Source organism: Vanessa tameamea, chromosome 17, assembly GCF_037043105.1.
Source record: "Vanessa tameamea isolate UH-Manoa-2023 chromosome 17, ilVanTame1 primary haplotype, whole genome shotgun sequence".
Lineage (NCBI taxonomy): Eukaryota > Metazoa > Arthropoda > Insecta > Lepidoptera > Nymphalidae > Vanessa > Vanessa tameamea.
Genome location: NC_087325.1, coordinates 6099883 through 6121186, shown reverse-complemented (window position 1 = coordinate 6121186; position 21304 = coordinate 6099883). Strand labels below are relative to the sequence as shown.

The 21304-nt window shown below is 30.7% G+C and overlaps 5 protein-coding genes and 1 non-coding gene across 6 annotated transcripts; 4 read left to right on the top strand and 2 right to left on the bottom strand.

The window, feature by feature from the left end:
- Positions 1–2381: 2381 nt before the first annotated feature.
- LOC113400250 (myotrophin-like) lies at positions 2382–4330 on the top strand. Its single transcript, XM_026639756.2, has 4 exons — positions 2382–2585; positions 2792–2902; positions 3364–3447; positions 3648–4330. The coding sequence occupies exons 1-4, from the start codon at positions 2517–2519 to the stop codon at positions 3732–3734; spliced, it is 351 nt and encodes a 116-aa protein (XP_026495541.1). The 5' UTR covers positions 2382–2516; the 3' UTR covers positions 3735–4330.
- On the bottom strand, positions 3854–5822 carry LOC113400248 (group XIIA secretory phospholipase A2). The gene is made up of 3 exons (XM_026639753.2): positions 5376–5822; positions 5047–5292; positions 3854–4710 (listed from the first exon to the last, which is right to left on the bottom strand). The coding sequence occupies exons 1-3, from the start codon at positions 5605–5607 to the stop codon at positions 4565–4567; spliced, it is 624 nt and encodes a 207-aa protein (XP_026495538.1). The 5' UTR covers positions 5608–5822; the 3' UTR covers positions 3854–4564.
- A 1442-nt stretch (positions 5823–7264) lies between these two features.
- Positions 7265–9839, top strand: LOC113400249 (large ribosomal subunit protein uL13). Its single transcript, XM_026639754.2, has 6 exons — positions 7265–7392; positions 7761–7891; positions 8081–8190; positions 8867–9012; positions 9268–9390; positions 9714–9839. The coding sequence occupies exons 1-6, from the start codon at positions 7372–7374 to the stop codon at positions 9795–9797; spliced, it is 615 nt and encodes a 204-aa protein (XP_026495539.1). The 5' UTR covers positions 7265–7371; the 3' UTR covers positions 9798–9839.
- LOC113400616 (small nucleolar RNA SNORD34) lies at positions 8722–8797 on the top strand. Its single transcript, XR_003369075.2, has one exon. It is a non-coding gene; the product is annotated as a small nucleolar RNA SNORD34 (small nucleolar RNA).
- A 4885-nt stretch (positions 9840–14724) lies between the features above and the next one.
- LOC135193757 (putative uncharacterized protein DDB_G0286901) lies at positions 14725–18740 on the top strand. The gene is made up of 2 exons (XM_064217576.1): positions 14725–18329; positions 18484–18740. The coding sequence occupies exons 1-2, from the start codon at positions 14725–14727 to the stop codon at positions 18527–18529; spliced, it is 3651 nt and encodes a 1216-aa protein (XP_064073646.1). The 3' UTR covers positions 18530–18740.
- On the bottom strand, positions 18637–20865 carry LOC113400438 (calcyclin-binding protein). The gene is made up of 5 exons (XM_026639994.2): positions 20579–20865; positions 20291–20504; positions 19770–19976; positions 19348–19510; positions 18637–18891 (listed from the first exon to the last, which is right to left on the bottom strand). The coding sequence occupies exons 1-5, from the start codon at positions 20600–20602 to the stop codon at positions 18798–18800; spliced, it is 702 nt and encodes a 233-aa protein (XP_026495779.1). The 5' UTR covers positions 20603–20865; the 3' UTR covers positions 18637–18797.
- Positions 20866–21304: the final 439 nt, after the last annotated feature.

The following is a 21304-nucleotide window of genomic DNA, read 5'->3' as shown; positions in this document are numbered from 1 at the left end:
GAGGAAAGTCACCACCAACAATTCCGCGGTGTGATACCACGATGCCGGAGGTTAAATTCCGGCAAAGTGCAGTTCGTAAAGCACTTCTTTCCTTGGATATTCATAAGTCGAGTGGACCCGATGGCATCCCTCCAATCGTGCTACGGACTTGTGGTCCCAAGTTGGCGCCGGTCTTAACGCGTCTTTTCCGGAAATCCTATGCATTCGGCGTCGTCCCGAACTCCTGGAAGACTGCTTTGGTGCATCCGATCCCTAAAAAGGGCAACCGCTCAGACCCATCCAATTATAGGCCTATAGCCATCACCTCCTTGTTCTCCAAGGTAATGGAGTCCATTATAAACTGCCAGCTCCTGCGGTACCTAGAGGAGTACCAGCTGATTAGCGACCGCCAGTACGGTTTCCGTCGGGGTCGCTCAGCCGGTGATCTTCTAGTTTACCTTACTCATAGATGGGCAGAAGCAGTTGAGAGCAAGGGGGAGGCATTAGCAGCCAGTCTGGACATAGCCAAGGCCTTCGATTGCGTGTGGCACAAAGCACTTCTTTCGAAGCTTCCTTCCTATGGGCTTCCCGGGAAATTACTCAATTGGATTACCAGTATTTTGGCAGATCGGAGCATCAAGGTCGTTGTCGACGGTGCATGCTCCGACTTAAAATTCGTCAATGCTGGTGTTCCACAAGGCTGCGTTCTATCACCCACTCTGTTTCTTCTGCATATCAATGACTTGTTGCAAATCAGTAACATTCACTGCTATGCAGACGACAGCACCGTAGACACCTCATACACCGGCCGTGTTAATATTTCTCGGGAAAACGTCGAAGAAACCCGGAACAAACTTGTGTCTGAAATCGAGTCTTCGTTAAACAAAGTCTCGAACTGGGGTCGGCTAAACCTAGTCCATTTCAACCCCAAAAAGACGCAAGTTTGCGCGTTAACTGCTAAAAAAACACCATTTGTCGTATCTCCACGATTCGAGAACATTCCGTTAGCCGCCACAGCTAGTATCGGAATACTTGGCGTCGATGTTTCGAGCCTCGTTCAGTTCCGCGGTCAATTGGAAGGCAAAGCTAAATTGGCATCAAATATGCTCGGTGTGCTCAGCAAGGCAAGACAGTACATTTATCACGGGGAATGTTCCGAGGAATTGTTCGGATTAATCCCGGCTGCTGAATTTCACCTTCGGAAATCTCGTCAAAATTCCAAATATCACCCGCACCACCTAGATGTCCGAAAATCCACAACAGCGCGATTTTTAAGACATTTTCTGCCTCGCACATCCACTCTGTGGAACCAGCTTTCGCCGACGGTTTTTCTGAACCGATACGACTTGGGAACCTTCAAGAAAAGAGCGTACTCTTTCCTGAAAGACCGGCAACGCACCTGCAAGCCCCCCGGTGTTGCAGATATCCATGGGCTGTGGTAGTCACTTTCCATTAGGTGAGCCTCCTGCCCGTTTGCCACCTATGACATAAAAAAAAAATAAAACATTTAATTATTTGGTATCCTTCCCGGGGAATTAAATAATAATATATAATTTAATGATATTAGTGGAATAGAAATATGAAGGAAACTTCAAGAGAGCTCTTTTTTGAACACACTATGTGATCTTTCTGACGTATAATTTATGACGAAATTATAATATTTTATTATCTTGTCAAATGTTATGTATTGTCACTTTATTATTTACAATTCTTTAAGTTAATCAAAGCCAAGTTCCCTTATGGTTTTGTCATTTATGTATCAATTTAATTAACTTAAAATATGTCTCAAGAGGATTCTGTCGATACTACACATTCATCATCAAATTTACATTTTTTTTATCAGAAGAAATTTCTACTAGTACTCCTGACTCTATGAAACTGATGTTGTTGGTAAATTATTTAGTTCCAACATTTTTTTCATATATTCGTGATTGTAAATTTTACGAAGATGCTATTAAATTATTTGATAATATCTACATAAAACCTAGAAACGAAGTTTTAGTACGGCACATACTAAATACAAGAAAACAGGGACCGAAAGAAACAATTTATGAATATTCAAGAGCTTTACATTTAATTTTAGACAAATTATTATGCGATTACACATTTATTTTTCTCTCATAGTGTTAATATATTATTATAGTAAATTACTTCATACATACATCAGCGGACCGTGCTGGCCCTACGTGTACTGTAGACTTAAAATTGCACTGTCTATGTTATATTATATTAAAACATTTTAAGATATTATTCCTCCAGTTGAATCAGTTATTTTACTAATAAATATAAAATAAAATTGATTATTGATTCAAATTTAAATCTATTGGAAAACCTAGTTTTGAAAAAGCATTAATTAATTATTTTCCTTATTACTTTGCTTTCAGGGTTTTACCTTAAATAATGTGTCAAAAGAAAATTTATTTTATCTGTTCCTTAATTCTAATTTGCATTGAAGCTTTTCACTTTTGATAGATTTATAAAACTCTGACTCTTTAATTGTAATAAATAAACAGAGATTATTTAGCAAGTACATAAAAATGAGTGAATTAGTTTGGGGCATTAAAAACGGCGACATAGACCAAGTTAAGGACATCGTGGAGAAAAGTGTAAGATATCGCAAAAAAAGTAATAACAAAAAAATATGATTCGTCATTAACATAATATCAAAGATAAAAACCACTAAAAGTACATTATTGTAGAGCATTCTAAGTTACAAAATTTGCGAACTGACTGTGCTCAAAATGTGTTAATAATTTAAGTATTAACATTTTAAGAATTATTTATTTATCTAATAGTACTTAATTTTTTTTAGAAAATTGACGTGAATGCCTTAATCGACGGTAGGGTTCCCTTACATTATGCGGCAGATTATGGCCAAACAGCTGTGGTGAACTACTTATTAGATAAAGGAGCTGACCCCAATGTAAGTTTACCACATATATCACTTTCTATATAACAGTTTTACTGTAGCTACTTTAGAATGATTTGGCTATAATGTTAATAAGGCAGGCTAAGTCACGTTTAAATTAAGATTCAAGTATTATTATATCTGTCTCATCATGATGCTATAAATTATTTTAAATATTGTTAAATCTATCTGTTTCAATAGCATAAAACCAAGGTGGCTAGGAAAAAGGCCTTTTGATATTACCTTAATTTTGTAACAAAATCACTTATTATTAGAAAAACATGAATGCATATATTTTGATTTAATAGCCAGCTTAAAGTTAGGCTCTCAGAGACATAGTTGCTTAAATTTGATCAAAAAACAAATCCAACCATTCTTGAATAATATCTAAATGTATATTATATTATAATTAATCAATACAGATTATAGATTTTTCAGATCAGTATTTAAATTTTTATAATATATTTTTGTTTCAGAAGGTGGATAAACATGGAATATCTGTGATACTCGCAGCTATCTGGGAAGGACATACTGAATGTGTAAAAATATTATTAAAACATGTAAATATACCATCCAAAACATATATTTCTTAACAAAATTTCTATAAAACAATTAAAATGTAATAATCATAATTTCCAGTTTGAATGAAATATCTAAATATCATCAATATATAAAATAATATCATGTTATTTATAGAAATCATTATATTGATGAAATGAATGCAGAACTCTGATATTCATTTTAATTATTTGTTTATCAGGGTGCATCTAAAAATGGACAAACACCAGATGGTACGCCTTACATTGATGCAGCAGAAAAAGAAGAGATCAAGGATCTGCTAACATAGAATATACTTTATCATTAATTACTTTTAAGTTTAAATTCGCTCACATTCTAGTTATTTAAAGCTACAAAGAAATTATTTGAATGAAACAAAATTTAATCATCATGAAATATTTACATGCATTTATTTATATTGCAATTATTTTTGTATGCTCAATGTGGAAAAATAGCATTAGCATTGTGACTGCGTCCATTAGAAGTATTTTTTTTATTACTAACATATAGTTATTGAAGTCATGTAAAATAACAAAATGCTCATAAGATATCGAAATGTATTGATATTAAATTGTATATTCCATTTCATTACAATTTTATAGAACTTAAAGAAATTTTGTAAAATATTATATTTTACATTTTATTGTTTATAAAGATTTTTTAAACGTATGGAATTAAATATCAAAATATTATTTTTTTTCACTTAAAGATTCTTTTTATTTTCGTGTTTGTTAAAGTTTTGAATGAAATGGATTATACATGCATGTAGCATTTCACACTTTTAAAGGCCTATATTCTATATCTAGCAAATAAATTATTTTACATTACAGAGGTAGGCAACATTTAAAAAGTAATATTATTGCTAAAATAAAACATAATATATATTATTTTATTTTTATTTTTGACATTCTTTTAGATATACAAAAATATAATTAACATTTGATAGAATTGCTACATTTTATCAAGACAATGATAAAAACAATTACACAAAATATCCTTTTTATCGTATTCATAATAAATATCTTAAATAAAGCAAACTACAAAACAAGACTGCTTCTTTTGAAGTTGAATAAAATAATAGGATGATGAGAAGGTACTGATGTACTGATGCCCTTGCAGTTAAAATTCATCTTTACCAGTGGCATATTTTTTATACTTATTTTTTACAGATGGACAGTAACATGCATTTGTTTGTGCATCTAAATATGATTTGCAGCCAAGTGTTAAGGTTCCCGTAAACAAAAGTTTGGCTGCACCTTTACAACCTGCAATGAAAAAATATATATTGAGATGAATGAACATTTTTATACGAATAAATATGTGGATAAACTAATTTCAAGACAGTTCTGTTATTTAAGGCAAATAGAATCCTTCAAGTTAACTTTAACTTTTTCCACTACAGTTACTCTATCTATTAACTAATGTATAACTCATTATGAATAATTGATATGATTTATTTAGAAAACTTAGCTTAATAAGAATCTGTAAAAAACTATTACAATCAAACAACTTATATTTTCTTTTAATGGCTTCAAAGAATATTTTTTATATATATAATTAAATTAAGACAGACATAGTAAATTAATATTAGAAATTAATACCTTTTGTAATCGCATTCCCCGCGACATTAACATTTTTATATGTATCACAGTAATTATACAGGCACTTCTTAAACTCTAAATCACAAACTTCTTTTCCACTATTACAAGTGTCATAACATATATCGTGTGCATCACAACATTTCGTCATCTGTTCCAATGGTAAATAATCCGATGATATCTCGAACCCGAGCGAACCACAGCCATCAGACTTCGGAATATGGTTTTTATTTCGAACAGGCTTTTGTCCTAAAAAAGGAAAATCAGTTAAACTGAAAACGTATTTCTTTATTTTATCTAATATTAAGTTGAATTAATCATGATGTTAGAACCTTCGGGGCAAAAAAAAATGCAGTCCTCTTCAACGGCAGCGTCGAAGACTTCATGTAACGACTTAAACTTTTCAGCAACAGTTATAACGTTCTTAAATACATCCCCAAATACAGACTCAGCTGACAAAACTGCGTCCTTTAAGTTTCGTAACATACTCGAACCAATACCAGTGTAAGCATAAGCCGCAAAGGTCAAAACATAAATAAATATTTTCTTATATGGGATCTCCATTTTTTATATTAAAATAATTAGGGAAAACTTGTATCATCTCTGAACAGATTCAAGCTACTGACTGCTGGCCGGTGGCCGACTGACGTGGTTACTGACTAATAGAGTTGAAAAATAGCATGTATTACAATATTGTTATTTATATCCTATAATGCGAAGACTCGAAACCTCTAATCTATTATATGATTCTTGTATAGATCTGAAAATTTCAACCTAAAATAATGAAATTGTCAAACAGATGTCGACCGTCATTGTTATTTGTCAGTGTCACACTCAGTGTGTTATATTGAGTTTTGACCAATGTCGTAACTCAATAAATACCTAATCAGAAAGTATAAAACAAAATTAAAAAAGTCAAGTAATTGGTGCTAACTTTTGAGTAATATTTTTTAAGAAAAATAACTAAAAACGCACAAATAATAAATTCATAGAATAATTACTTAACGAAAAGTTGAATTAGCAAGAAAATATATATATATAGGGTTATTGGTAATTCGCCGTATTCCTGTTAGGAGGTTATAGGGGTGACTATTTGCGATAATTTTAACCCCCATATGCATAATGCAAAAGTGAAACATTTTTGAGTTATCGCGTTTTTTAGAATTTTTCAAAATGAGTCCAAAATGCAACTTCAAAAATTTATTTAAAAAAAAGTATCAATTACAATCTATTTTTTTCTTCTGATTATAAAAACTATTAAACACTGGATATTTTTCAATATTTAAACAATAATTATCGGTCCAAATTTAAAAATGCGAGACGGAAAACAATATTATTTCAATATTTTTTTTATTTTTTTCACTCAAATATGCCTGAAAAACAAAAAAAATCATTATGAAACTTGTTCTGCAGATTATTTTAAAAACTTATTAACTATTAACGTTTACTTAGCTTCATATTTTTAAATTTTTCGTTCTATTTGTTGAGAGTTTGTATATTTTTGTTGGTTACGCTCACGTAAACTATGAAAGATTGTTAAAGCTAACTTTACTGACTTAAAAAAACCAAGTTAGATTTTCGATTATTTGGAACCCTGCTGCCTCTACATATGGATAAACAAACTCACTTTAATTCTACACTCTACTGCATTAAATTAGTATATTATGTTATATTTATTAATATTTGTAATGGTATACTTACATACGCAAGACATTCAGTACTTTTTATAGAACTCTCGATGGAAATTATATTTAAATTTTTGAAAATTACACATTATGACTTGAAATTATTTTATCGAAATAATAGAAAAAGTAAGCGATGAGATATTAAAATTATGAGAACAAAATATTTAGATATTATACAAAGGAAAGACAATAAAAAGAACTGTACTTGTGAATAAATGTAAAGTGTATTTAAAAAAAGAAACAATGATATAAAACTTCTTAATTATTTTATTTGCAATTACTTTGTCGCTATAATCCACATAAAGATTCTAAAAAGTTCAAATTCTAAGAAGTTTAAAATTACTCATTCGCAAGAGATATAAATAAATACTTCATTATTATCTAATAAAATAAAATCTAATCAGTTTTAATGAATTATACTTTAAATATTTTAAAATAGTTTTTAATTTTTTAATTATATAAATAAAATATTTTTATAATTCTCGGTTAAGAGTATAAAATCACGCAAATTTAACATAATATTTATTACTTTAAAGAATAAAATATATTTTTAATTTTGAACGCGGCCTTATACTTCCCACATGGGTATCCGGTAGCCATGTTAGTTTAAAAAGTTATCCTTTTCCGTTTTGTTGTCGAGAAAATGACGGGCTTTAGTAATAAGGTGAGATAAAATTTGCCAATTTTGCTGACAATTAACTAAATATATCGTTAAAATTTGTATTAATAGTGAAGATATGTTCTTCTTAAATATAATTAGTGTTAAATTTTTAGTAAATGTGTAGAATTTAACATGCCCTGCGACATACACGTGCTGGCGTGTCTAACAAGTGAAATTATTTTTGAAAAACGTGGTATTTCTATCATAATATGTTTAATTTGGATCTAATTCGTGCTTTCTACCATTAAGTATTATCTCTCTATTAAAGTTTAGATACACTTAATACCACGTATTTTTTTTTAACATTGAGGTTAGATTTGTATAGCGGCAGTGTTTTCAAATAGTAGTCCTCTCAATTTGTTTTATTTTAGGCCATAATTATCGATGGCCGTGGCCACCTGCTTGGCCGACTGGCCGCAGTGATTGCAAAGGTCCTTTTAGAAGGAAACAAAGTAATTGTTGTGAGATGTGAACAACTTAACATCTCAGGAAACTTCTTCAGGTATGTCTTTGTAATAACTTACCATTTAAACACTATTATAATTATGTTACACGTTTCATATGATGTTTCATTGGGTAATTTGCGACTGAAAGCATTTATGTTGTTACTATTGTATTTTCTGATTTTAATTTATTGATATTATTTGATGAGATATGAGGAACATCATTATATTTTTATCCATTATTTCAGGAACAAGCTGAAGTTTATGTCATTTTTGCGTAAACGTTGCAATGTGAACCCAGCCCGTGGACCATTCCACTTCAGAGCTCCCTCTAAAGTTTTGTGGAAGACCGTTAGAGGTGAATTTATGTATTTTTATGCATGTTATTAGTTATTCAAATTGTAAAATGTTCTAAAATTAGGAACTCGTCTTTTCTTGCAAGTAGTTGCTTATTACCAGCTTAAAGAGTTACAAAATTGTATCGAAATTGGTTTAACTGTCTAGTTGTATCTTGAGGCAAATATTAAAATATAAAGCTAGACTGGAACTAAGTAATTACTTCTTATATCAGTTTATTTACTTTTGATGGTAGTTTCTGAATTTGTAATCAAACCCAAACCATACATAGCTGCTGGCCTCACAATCAAATTTAAGTAATTAATGATTTCATTAAATTGTATTTTTATTAAGTATTTGTTTTCACAGCACAATGCCTGCCAAGTCCTAAATTTATTTATTTTTAAGGCATTATAATTTGACAAAATACAAATGAATACACTATCTTAGTAGACTATAAAATATATACTAGTTTTTATATTCAAATCAATACTGATCTTTGACTATTAAAAAATATCCATAAATATATTTTATGTTCAATTATTTAAAAAAAAACAACTAATGATTATTTACTTTTTTACCTACATTATTTGATGGTTCTGTGATAATACAAAATGTATGAAGTTCATTGAAATATAAAATTAATGTTACACATTAGGAGTTCTATATATTAATTTGTTCTAATATGTTTATACAAGGTATGATCCCACACAAAACTGAGCGCGGAAAGGATGCACTGAGAAGGCTCCGCGCTTATGATGGATGTCCTCCTCCATATGACAGCCGTCGTCGTGTGGTTGTACCTGCAGCTCTCAGAGTGTTCTGCTTGAAGCCAGGACGCAAGGTAATGGAAATTATATTAATCTATTATTTGGATTAAAAGATAGTTTTGGTATTATTATATTATATATTACATATTTAATAAAATAAATTAATGTTATAAATATTAGAATAGGTATTAAATGATGTTATTTCTTGGGTAATTTGCGACTGAAAGATATCAACTAATGTTGAAATTTTATATTTCTGATATTAATATGTTAATAAATCTTAGTATGGGTGTATATACTTTACTGAGTTTGTATCAAATATCTTCCAGTACTGTCACGTCGGCCGTCTTTCTCATGAAGTTGGATGGAAATACCGTGATGTTGTCCGTAAACTGGAGGACAAGAGGAAGTTCAAAACCATCCACAAACTTGCGTATGAGAAGAAACTTAAGGTATGTGCAGCCTTCTTATTTTAAACTTTAATCTTAAATTTATATTTCTTAGGTTTATATTTGCTGTTAACAGAATTTTATTTAATTCAACATATAAATGTTTGTTTTCAGGTAATAAAAGATTTAATGTAAAATACAAAATTAGGAAGTCCATTTTTTAAAAATTACTGTAAATTTTGGCTAGTGTCTATGATGATTATACCAACTTACCTACATTATTTGATGTTTATGAAAAGAAAAACCAACTGATTTATTATAAACTTCTCACTATTTTTAATTTTATGAAAGAGCAAAATACAATATATTCATTCCTTTTTTTACAGAAAATCACCAAGGAAGCTGGTGAAAAAGTTGCGAAGGTTACAGCTCCCTTCACTGCTGTCATGCAATCCTATGGATACAATTAGGACTAAGAAAATTATATAAAAAATAAACCTTTGGTTGCCCAACAGTTGTTTTATTTTAAATAAATATATTTATATTTAATGAATAAACATTTATTTAGTTTTTAAGTGCAATGTCTCTTACAAGTCAACTTACAGCTTTTTTTATCATTAGATAGAATACAAATGTTTTGAATCTGTAATATCTTCGGAAATATTCATTTAAATTACATGCTGTAAAGGGCCATATTAAATGCACTATGTATTTAGTTATTTGATTGGATAAGGATTAATGCTGTATTGTATAAAATCGCTTCGTAAATAAGGCATTATTTATCCCTAAGAAATGACACGCAACTTAGTTGACGTTTTTAAGTACCTACAATCAGTGGTGTAGGTATCGTAAGGCCAGATCGTGTAGTGCACCAGGGCCCTCTAACCTAAGCTTTGAAAAGATCAGGTCAGGCAACTCGCCAGCCCCTGAGGCTAGAAAACCTCGACCCTGCTCAAGACTTTTTTCCTATCTAATGTTGTAGGGTAATATAATTTAAAGAAAGGGTGATGGCCCGATTCTTTTCCAATGCACCTAGCTACGCCACTGTACAATACTGTAGTACATTATTTTGATCTATCTCGTAGGGTTCAGCCAGTATTTGAGCAAGCCAGCAATGTAAGCTCAAAAAATATGTTTCCGACATCACATCAGAAACACACTTAAAAATATACATATATCGAAAAATTAGCAAGAAAAGAATTAGTAACTAGTAATAACTACTATTACCTACTATTTTAGAAATAGAGTAACGAATACATCAAAAAATATTTATATTACTAAAGTTATATGAATACCATCTGATATTAATTTTCAAAATAGAAGTTTCTACAATGTCAAATTTTCAAGTAGAATTTTCATGACTTTTATTTATGCTTATAATAATTTATCGCAACAGAAAGGAATCTGCGTGGCGGATGAGTATATGTTTATTTACGCTTATGGCTTCTATATATGTAACGATATGCTTATAATTACACTCAAACATTCTAATTTTATTATGTATTAAAGGTAAAGAAAGCTCTTGATCCTAATATTTTATAGCGAAAACCCTCAAGTTTTCATAAATAGTGGTAGGGTTTTTTTAGCAATCCCATCCGGGTCGGTACAAGCTACTCATTCTACCGCTTAACAGCATTAGTTAGTTTTTTGGTGTGAAAGCTATGTCATTTGCATCTAAGTTTGTAAGGTAGGTGGAAGAATGATTAATATTTCTTACAATACCAATAGTAATGGCCAGCGGAGACCATTTATCATCAGATGGTCCAATTGACAGTCCGTCTACGTATACGACAAAAAAAACGTGACTAAAGTTGGTTCTAAGGTTCTAGATCTGACATGAATGGGCATTTCATAAGGAGCTATTTTTTTGTACTTTTCTGTTCCTGATAAACATTTAAAATATTTTTTATAATAAAGGCATTTGTTTTATATTATTGGTTATTTATGACACATGATGACTTTTTTTACCTTACAGGGCTAATTATGACAAGGAAAGTTTTGGTAACAGTAAAACAAAGTGAAAGTAAAATTGATTGTGAAAGCGTGAAACCTTTAGGGTGAAATTGTTATTTAAAAATAAAACACTTTAACCCGACTCTTTGTAGTAGTAACAATAATTTTATAGGCATCTAAGATTTGTAGACATATGTAAAAATACAAATTTAACAATAATTAAATTTAAAATATTTGAATCATATTTAAAAAGCTGTATTACGATACCTTAATATTAGCACTACTTTATATTACTTCTATTTAGACGTGTACAGAATAGAAGCAATTCCTATATAATTAAACTCGATTTGATTATATATATACATATAGCAGATATTAGTTATCTTTAAATATATAATGTGGACACACACAAGTTAAGTACATGCTTTTTTTAAATTGAGATACTTATTTGCCTCACACTCGTCAGTCGTCACTCATGAAATATCGCGATTCCAGTAATTGGTTATGTCGTATTCTGTATAATATGCACATATTTACGCACCAGCTATGAAATTACAATCTAGAAACAGCTCTATAGCTATATTTAATAATAATCTTGAAAAATGAATCCGAAAGTTTTTGTAATAGCCTATTTGAATACAGTTTTATAATATTATGATTTACACTCATAATATGACAATTGGTATTTTGTTATTTAGAATAGAGAGGTATATGATATTTATTTGGTATGTTTTCTCAATTAGAAAACAGAACAGTATAGGTATTATTCTTGCCCAATGTTTTATGTGTAAAAATAAATATAATTAAATAAAATGGAAGTGCGTCTCCAAAGATTATTCGATTTCAAAATAACTGCCTTGTAAATTGATAAGCTATAATCTACAAGTTTACAAAATCACAATAGTAATTTGCCTGTCTGTATTGTAATTTTTAAATTGAGTATTATGTAATCAAATCAAATCAATTTTATTCAAGTAAACTTCACAAAGAAGCGTTTTTGAATCGTCGATATTAAAAAACTACCACCGTTTCGGAAAGCAGCCTCCAGCGAGAAGAAACGGCAAGAAACTCGCATAGTTGCTCTTTTCAAATAAACAGATTTACAATGCTGTTTTTTTTACAAAAATTAGTGTCCTGTGATGGAACCCGAGCCTAAATCCAGGCGTTTTTTTCTAAAAAGTACTCATTTAATGAATAATAAGACTTATTTATTACTTTAGTCTTTAATTAACATATTAAATATTTAACTTTTTAAATTTCGCAAATGGAAAATTGGTTTCATTTCCCGGTATCTTATTATATATGCGTATACCATTGCCCAAAAACGTTCTCTGTACCGTATGCAAACGGAAAATAGGGGTTACAAGTTTATTCTTATTTCTTGTATTAATAGTATGTATATCAGCTTTTATGGAATACTTTTGTATATTCTTCTGTATAAACATTATATATATATTTATTTATATTAGAGTTGGCAAACGAGCAGGAGGCTCACCTGATGGAAAGTGACTAACCACCGCCCATGATATATTATATATGATGTATAATATATCCATGATATATGATATATTTATTATATGAATATATTGTGAAGCAGCCGTTAATACACCTATTTCTTTACATTTTTCGCGTAATGATGTCCTACAGCTAATATTATAAATAGTTCGGATAGTTCTTTTCTGCAGAATAAATACTATTTCAATATCTGCTGCATTACCCCATAACAACATTCCATATGACATAAGACTGTGAAAATTACTAAAATAAACTAGTCTAGCAGTACTTATGTCCGTGAGTTTTCTTATTGTTTTTATTGCATAAATGGCACTACTTAGTTTCCCTGCTAGGGCATGTAATATAAATATATCACAATTTATAGGGAATCATTAACTATTTTAAGGTTAAATACAAATGTAGGATGAGATAATAAGCATTATTTAACTTTCGTTATTATTGTTAGGTGATTGGATATAACATTATTTTATGGACAGGTGCCTTATACAAATTTAACGCGCATTAAATCGCGTGATAAAACTAGTTAGCTTATATAACACGACTTCGTGCGCGTTTGAATTTAACAAAAAAATATTGTTGCAGCCAAGTTACTCCTTATTACATCAGCTATCTGCCAGTGAAAGTCCCGTCTAAATCGGTCCAGCGGTTCCAGAGATTAGCCGGAACAAACAGACAGATAGACAGACGGACAAAAATTGAAAAAGATGTTATTTTGGTATATGTACTGTGTATACATACATATGCATTTAGTAAAAAGCGGTTATTTTAATATTACAAACTATTATTTTTAACTCACCCAAATAAACATTTATTTACATAATAATTATTAACATTAAGGCATTAAAATTAGGTATTGTATGAATCATGATCGCGTGGAATGGTGGCAATAACGCTAGCAGCATTTTCCCGTCGTAGTTCCGATCCTTTGAGCGAAAAATAAACCGTGAAGGAAATAAGACGAGTTGTTATACTTTTAACGAAATTTGGTTTTCTGTAAAAAGTTTCTCAATTATTTTATTTTAAACCAGCTGTATTTTTCTTTTCCGCTTACATTTCTTCGTCGCATATTCAAATTATCTCTTCGTAAATACTTACTAGACAGGTAATAAAATAATCTTCATATAAGTATTAAAAAAAAACAAAAACAAATATATAATTAAAAGGAAACAAAATGAAAAATACATATGTATTTATATATTTTTACAATTTGTGTGCCATTGTATTTGGATATATTTTATATGCGTTCAAGGACGAAAACGTTTCGGACAAAAATAACTCGTTTGACGTCATGTAGTATAATTTCAATTTAAGACTTCCATATATTGCTCCAATGGGTTTGATCAGATAATTATTTCGCGCGAGGACAAATTTTCTTGTGCAGCTGCGACCAGAGATAAAGCGAATGGGGTAGTTATAACCAAACCAAGTATTTTTAATCCTTGCGCTTGCAAAAGTATTGGAATATTCTTTTTTCTAAAAAAACATGAATAAAAATAATAAGATATAGGCAGAATATAGATTATACGAATCGTGTATTTTTGCAAATTTGAACACCTATTACTACTAAAATAACTGTATTGTAGTTATATTGTAAGAAAGTCATTTGTCTTATTTTCGTTTTGGTAAACCTTTAATTTTTATTCGTCCAGGTCTGTATCAGGCAAATTTTACGATAGCTTATAATACTACTAGTATTTCCTCGCATGTGACACAAACGAGTATCAAGACTATCTGTCTCCACGTCCTAAGTGTGCTCCTAAAGGTTATTCGAAAATTGGATCCGTTCTTGCGTTTAATAGCAGTTTAATCGCCATAGTCACCGATACAGTATAAAAGGGCACGTTGTCTGTTCCAAAGCATCAGTACAGAAACATATTCCTACAGTTACAGTCAAGAAAGTAATAAAAACAAGTACAACAAGTTAATACTATGAATAAGTGGCGTTTACTATTATTTTCAATTTTTGCCCTATTACATATAACAACATCAGAGCGCCCTTTTATTGATGGAAGGTACAGATGCTACGATCACTCGCCACGTATCTTGCCTTCCGATAAAAGCTTCTCCGCTTATGAAATTAATCGAGAACGCCGATTTTTACCAGCAATACGACAACTGAATACACCTGATAATTATCCAAATTCTAATTTACGGGACACCGAAATAGTTCGGCTATCAAGAAGATGGCAAATAAGGGACATAAAACAACATTCCCGAGATGAAAATCGTCAAACTATCAGTCCTTCAGTTCATATACGACATAAAAGAGATGTCAGAGAACAAAATTTCGTTGAAAGTACTTCCGAGAGCACCAACGATTTACGAAGCAACCTCCGACATAACAGGCTCGATAGAAATCGAGATGCAGAATACCAAAGAAATATTCGAACTACCTCATTATCTCGCGAAAATTACAGAAAACAATATGCCACAAGAACTCCCCTTGAAAACAGAGATGTAAACCGATATAGTAATATCGACCGTGACATACTTAATACTCATGATAATAATAGAGATCAAACCCGACGCCAGTTTTCTGATCATGACGAACTAAATACACAACGTTTTACTAACAGCGACGCTATGAGAACTGGCTTTAACCATGTTAGATATACTAAAACTTATGACAGATATATTCACGAAGAACCTGATTTACGTTACTTAAGAACAATAAGGTCTGAACGAGCCAATGATAATAAACTATCAAATGATCGCAACAGTAGACTTGGAATGCAGCGAGACTTATACGAAGATCTTTCTCAAGGAGAGTCGAGAAACGATCGAAGAAATAATCTAAGTAGCCTCGATAGAATGGACTCTAGAGAAAATAAAAGGCGTTTCCCTGGCGATAGCCAAACTAACAAACGTTCATTGGTTCGAGATGATCAAAAAAGATCTGCACGTGTACATAACAGAGCAGTACATATAGGAAGACCGAGGGGCGAACACAGGTTGGCACTACATGAAACATCTCGCGTATTACGCACACAAAGAGGTCGGAGTCAACCTTTTGATCGAGTTGATATAAATGGCGAAAGAGAAAATAGATTAAGAACTAGGCGTGGTTCCTCTGAAGAAATGTATCTGTTACGAATGGATCGAATTAATACTAGATCTCAAATTGACAGAAGGAATGGAAATAATAATCCTAGATCTACTAGGGACACAGTTGAAAAAGAATCTTTAGCAAACAGAGAAGTAAGAGATAACTTTGAACTTAAAATGAATCGTGTAAATATAAATTCCAAAATGGAAATGAAGGAACGCCAAACATTTGAGTCTAGATTTGACAGCAGGAATGTAAATACCAATGCTAGATCAACTAGAAACACAAATGGAATAGAAATTTCAGAGAACAGGAAAGTAAGAGAAAACGTTGGACCTAAAATAAATCATGTAAATATGAATTCCAGATTGCAACTGACGGAACACGAAACAGTTTTATCTAGACTTGACCGAAGGAATGTAAATAATAATGCCAGATCTTCTAGGAATACAAATAAAATAGAAATTTCAGAGAACAGGGAAGTAAGAGATAACGTTGGACCTAAAATGAATCGTGTAAATATGAATTCCAGATTGGAAATCAGGGAACGCGAAACAGGTTTATCTAGACTTGACCGAAGGAATGTAAATAACAATGCCAAGATTTTTAGGAATACAAATGAAAGAGAAATTTCAGAGAACAGGGAAGTAAGAGAAAACGTTGGACCTAAAATGAATCGTGTAAATATGAATTCCAGATTGGAAATCAGGGAACGCGAAACAGGTTTATCTAGACTTGACCGAAGGAATGTAAATAACAATGCCAAGATTTTTAGGAATACAAATGAAAGAGAAATTTCAGAGAACAGGGAAGTAAGAGAAAACGTTGGACCTAAAATGAATCGTGTAAATATGAATTCCAGATTGGAAATCAGGGAACGCGAAACAGGTTTATCTAGACTTGACCGAAGGAATGTAAATAACAATGCCAAGATTTTTAGGAATACAAATGAAAGAGAAATTTCAGAGAACAGGGAAGTAAGAGAAAACGTTGGACCTAAAATGAATCGTGTAAATATGAATTCCAGATTGGAAATCAGGGAACGCGAAACAGGTTTATCTAGACTTGACCGAAGGAATGTAAATAATAATGCCAGATCTTCTAGGAATACAAATGAAATAGACATTTCAGAGAACAGGGAAGTAAGAGAAAATGTTGCACCTAAAATGAATTCCAGATTAGAAATGAGGGAACGCGAAACAGTTATATTTAGACCTGACAGAAGAAATGCAAATAACAATGCCCGATCTACGAGGAACATAAATGAAAAGGAAACTTCAGAGAAGAGGGAAGTAAGAGATGACTTTGGACTTAAAATGAATCGTGTAAATAAGAATTCCAGATTGGAAACGAAGGAACGCGAAACAGTGATGTCCAGAATTGACAGAAGAAATGTAAATAGCAATGCCAGATCTACTAGGAATACAAATGAAATAGAAATTTCAGACAACAGAGAAGTAAGGGAAAACGTTGGACCTAAAATGAATCGTGTAAATATGAATTCCAGATTGGAAATGAAGGAACGCGAAACAATGAAGTCCAGATTTGAAAAAAGGAATGTAAATAGCAATGCCAGATCTACGAGGAACATAAATGAAATGGAAACTTCAGAGAACAGGGAACTAAGAGATGTCTTTGGACATAAAATGAATCGTGTAAACATGAATATTAGATTGGAAATGAAAAAACGCGATATCAGAGATACAAACGAAAATATGATAATTGTTCGAAGGCGTAAGGTTGAAAGAGATTTATATAGGGATAATACAATAACAGTTCGGCGTAATGTACCATCACAAGAATTTCGTGTAAACGAGTTAAGACGGTCTGAAAGAATTCAGCGAAGCATCAACGATGCAACTAATACAATGTCAAGACGTACTCGTGAAGCATTAAGCTTATCTCCAGAAAACCGTATACGCTATGATGCTAGACGAAATTTGAGGGAATCTCAATATGTTAGGTCTAGAGAAAACCATAATAATGTCGAGCGAGTTGAAAGACAACGATCATATAAACATGAAATTAGTAATGATAGAATTCACATTAACAATATACAACGTAGGGTTCAAATCAGAGCGAGTGAACGACAAGATGAAAACAGGATCACGTATAGAAATGATAGAAACTTTGCAAGCGGCATTCATATCTCAAAGAGTACTACTGAAAACGATAACCGCCAACAATCACGAAACGTAATTGATGAAAACCAATTATCAAATAGAAGACATGAGATACCAAATGCTCGCGATGAAAGAAGACAAACTAAAATGACTCAGGTAGACATATCTAATGATATGCGAAGATTAGCTACGGTGCGATATGATGAGGATAATGAAAAACCTATTTCAGTTCAAAAGTTACAATATGAATACCATGTCTTTGAAATGAAATGGCAATATCTATTTTATGCACTGCAAGCTGTTTATATATTTAGCATTATTATGAAGATGCCAAATTCCAATCAAGAAAACAAACATACAAAATGGTAAGCAAAATTATTTGTATTTGATTCTAGTTTTCAAGTCTTACAATTTTTTTTCAAAGGTTGTTCAGAATAAAATTTTACTTGAGCATTACTTATTAATTAAAAAAAAAACTGTTTTTAATTGTATTATTAAAATGTGTATTTCTCATTTCAGGATATCTACCTGGTTTACACCGACCAAATATTTAAAAATGGACTAAAATGCTGTATCTTTATATTTTATAATCAATGTATAGACAAATTGTACACAAATGTAATGTTATATCCTTGAAATGTTTATCTTATATTTAGCAAAAATAAAAAAATATTCAAAATGTAATGTTTTTAATATCTTCAATAGCCTACAACATCAATGCAAGTACAATTATAATTGCTCTTACAAGAAATAAAATATTCTATTTTGTTTTGAAATTATTCTTACAGATAAATGTACCTTAAAATATGGTCTTAAAAAATTATACAAGCACATCAGAGGTCCAATGTGTCTGACTTATTCTTTTGTTGACCTTCATACCAAGCTTTTGAAATTGTTCTTTTCATTTCATCATCTCCAGTTTCATACCTGGAAAACACGACATAATGAAGCAGAACAATTCTTGTAAATGAGTTAAATTAAATTACAAGTTTCTTTTTACTTCTATTAGGCAGTTTTAGTTGTCTGAGTCACAGAGCTCAATAAATTCTTTTAAAAATCTATAAGCTGTGTTACATGAGATGTTTCTATGATACAACATACATGAGTTTTTGGTTTGTGTTTTCTTCTTAAATTTAAAAAGATTAGTGACTTCTGTTCCTAAGCTTACATTGTATCCTCAGTATTCCCACACATATAGAAATAAAAGTGTTATCTCAATTTCAAAAAGATTAAGAATGACTTATTTCAGCTGCTATTATGATTATGTAAACAATCAACAAAGTCTAAGAAAAAGTTACTTGGATCAAAATATTATTATGATATAACTAATAGAGTATTAATAAGTGAAGAATTCCTGATTACTTAAAAGCTTTCAATACTTACATATTCTTCATGAGACTCATGATATATTCTTGTGGATCTTTCTTTTCCATATCATCAGTCTTAAATTTGTTGTTGCGTTGGTCTTCGAATTTCTTTTCAAGTTCTGTCATATGAGACCACTTGATATTCTGTTGTGATTTGGCCAGGAATATCACAACCATATCTAAAAATTAAGACATAAACAGCTACTTACTAAGTATTTACTAATCATTTGTGTCTACTCTCAACAATTCCATAAAATTTTATCTAAAATAGACCGCTCAATCAAAAAGATCTTATATAAGAAAAGAATGAATATAATTAATGTAAATAGTATTAATAATATAATATTAACCTTTAGTATAAATACTTTTTTATTAATGAAAACCAAAAACAACCAAAAAAAAAAACCAAAGTATTTTAATTTTCATTAATTATATTACCTGTTTTTTGTTTCCAATGACTTTCCTCAACATTTATGGAGTTCAGCAGTTTGTTAATAACAAGCAAATAATCTTTATTCTCCAAATTGTCAACATGTAGCTCCATTGATCGCTCAGTCAAGTTACAGTAGACCTGTTCTTTTGGTACATTTTGCACATTCTTGAGTGTTACAAATATTTTAACATATTTATCTGATTGATCCCAGCCTAAAATGAACAAGAGTAATGATATTAGCTCTCCTTAATAATAATGATAGTTTAATACTGATGCGGTTGTATAGTGTCTAATAATCTTTAAAATGAACAATTTGGAAATTACTAAGATTAGTCTAAGGAAAAACCTTTTTATGAAATTTTGATATAATATATTTTTTGTTTTTATTGCCATAAAATTAAAATAAGGAATCTGTAAAACATTATATTCATAGCCATTCTCTTTTAAAATTAAACATTCAAAAAGCGGTTCTAATTTCTTATTGCAAAAATGTGTATGTTAAATATTGTTTATATTGGAACTTTACCATATCCGTTTAATTTTATTTGGTATCGCTTTTGTGTCTGTGTGGATGTAGTGGGTGTAGAAGAAACATCCATAGCAGCTTCATTTTTCTCGCTCTCCTTAAGAGTAATTAATTCTGTTTCAAGTTTGCGTATTTCCAGAGAAAGAATATCCAGAACTTTCTTGCGTTTGGCTTGTTTAAGCAGTTCATTTAATTCGTCGATATCACTACGCAGCTGTAATTAAATATATTAAAATAATAATAGGAAAACATTTCAAAAATATTTTTTCTTCTAAATTAAAACCTTACCTCGATAATTTTTGCACCAGACATAATGAGAAATATTATAGCAAATTCGGCTTTTAGATTTTACTGTTATGAAAAATGTATATATTTTTTTTATTATACAAACGAGGATTAATGTGAATAAATTGCGTTAACTGGTACTCTAAATTTGTAAAACAGAAATGTTTGCCGAAAGGTTAACAATACATTAAGCGTAAATCAGCGTTTTTGATAGACATTAGACACAGTAACTCAATTTGACAGTACGGTATGGCTATGATTCTAAAAATAGATACGACAATAGACTATACTCTCCATTTGGGCGGTATGAGTATAGCTATCACAGATAACAAATTCGGTTCTTAAAACAAAATACATAATAAGATTATGTTAGTAAAAGTACCTAAAACTGAGAGTTATAAAAATAAATTATTATTTTTTAATCTTAACAAACTGATATTTTATTTATGTTCCAAACTTATGTCTATATGTATATTACGGCAGTAATAGGCAGTAAGCCAGAACTCTCCACGCTCCTCTTTTTAGCCTTACAATTTAGGTCGCGCAACTTATTACCTCTAATAGTCAGATTGATAACTATACTAAATGGAATTATACACAATTTGTTAACTTATTATATTTCATTTATTACATAAATGAAAAGTAACTTTATTATTTATATAAAATTTAATGATTTAATAGTATTTCTCCTCGATATCTGTTCCTATTCCATATATATAAAATAAAAAA

Excerpts from the sequence above, each read along its gene's own strand:
- LOC113400250 (XM_026639756.2), top strand. The coding sequence starts at position 2,517 with ATGAGTGAATTAGTTTGGGGCATTAAAAACGGCGACATAGACCAAGTT. Across the intron at positions 2,903-3,363 it reads ATAAAGGAGCTGACCCCAAT|AAGGTGGATAAACATGGAAT; the intron begins GTAAGTTTACCA and ends TTTTTGTTTCAG. Across the intron at positions 3,448-3,647 it reads TAAAAATATTATTAAAACAT|GGTGCATCTAAAAATGGACA; the intron begins GTAAATATACCA and ends TTTGTTTATCAG.
- LOC113400248 (XM_026639753.2), bottom strand. The coding sequence starts at position 5,607 with ATGGAGATCCCATATAAGAAAATATTTATTTATGTTTTGACCTTTGCG. Across the intron at positions 5,293-5,375 it reads CATTTTTTTTTGCCCCGAAG|GACAAAAGCCTGTTCGAAAT; the intron begins GTTCTAACATCA and ends TTCCTTTTTTAG. Across the intron at positions 4,711-5,046 it reads GGGGAATGCGATTACAAAAG|GTTGTAAAGGTGCAGCCAAA; the intron begins GTATTAATTTCT and ends TTTTCATTGCAG.
- LOC113400249 (XM_026639754.2), top strand. The coding sequence starts at position 7,372 with ATGACGGGCTTTAGTAATAAG. Across the intron at positions 8,191-8,866 it reads TTTGTGGAAGACCGTTAGAG|GTATGATCCCACACAAAACT; the intron begins GTGAATTTATGT and ends TGTTTATACAAG. Across the intron at positions 9,013-9,267 it reads GCTTGAAGCCAGGACGCAAG|TACTGTCACGTCGGCCGTCT; the intron begins GTAATGGAAATT and ends AATATCTTCCAG.
- LOC135193757 (XM_064217576.1), top strand. The coding sequence starts at position 14,725 with ATGAATAAGTGGCGTTTACTATTATTTTCAATTTTTGCCCTATTACAT. Across the intron at positions 18,330-18,483 it reads GAAAACAAACATACAAAATG|GATATCTACCTGGTTTACAC; the intron begins GTAAGCAAAATT and ends TTCTCATTTCAG.
- LOC113400438 (XM_026639994.2), bottom strand. The coding sequence starts at position 20,602 with ATGTCTGGTGCAAAAATTATCGAG. Across the intron at positions 20,505-20,578 it reads CTGGTGCAAAAATTATCGAG|CTGCGTAGTGATATCGACGA; the intron begins GTAAGGTTTTAA and ends ATTTAATTACAG. Across the intron at positions 18,892-19,347 it reads ATGAGTCTCATGAAGAATAT|GTATGAAACTGGAGATGATG; the intron begins GTAAGTATTGAA and ends CGTGTTTTCCAG.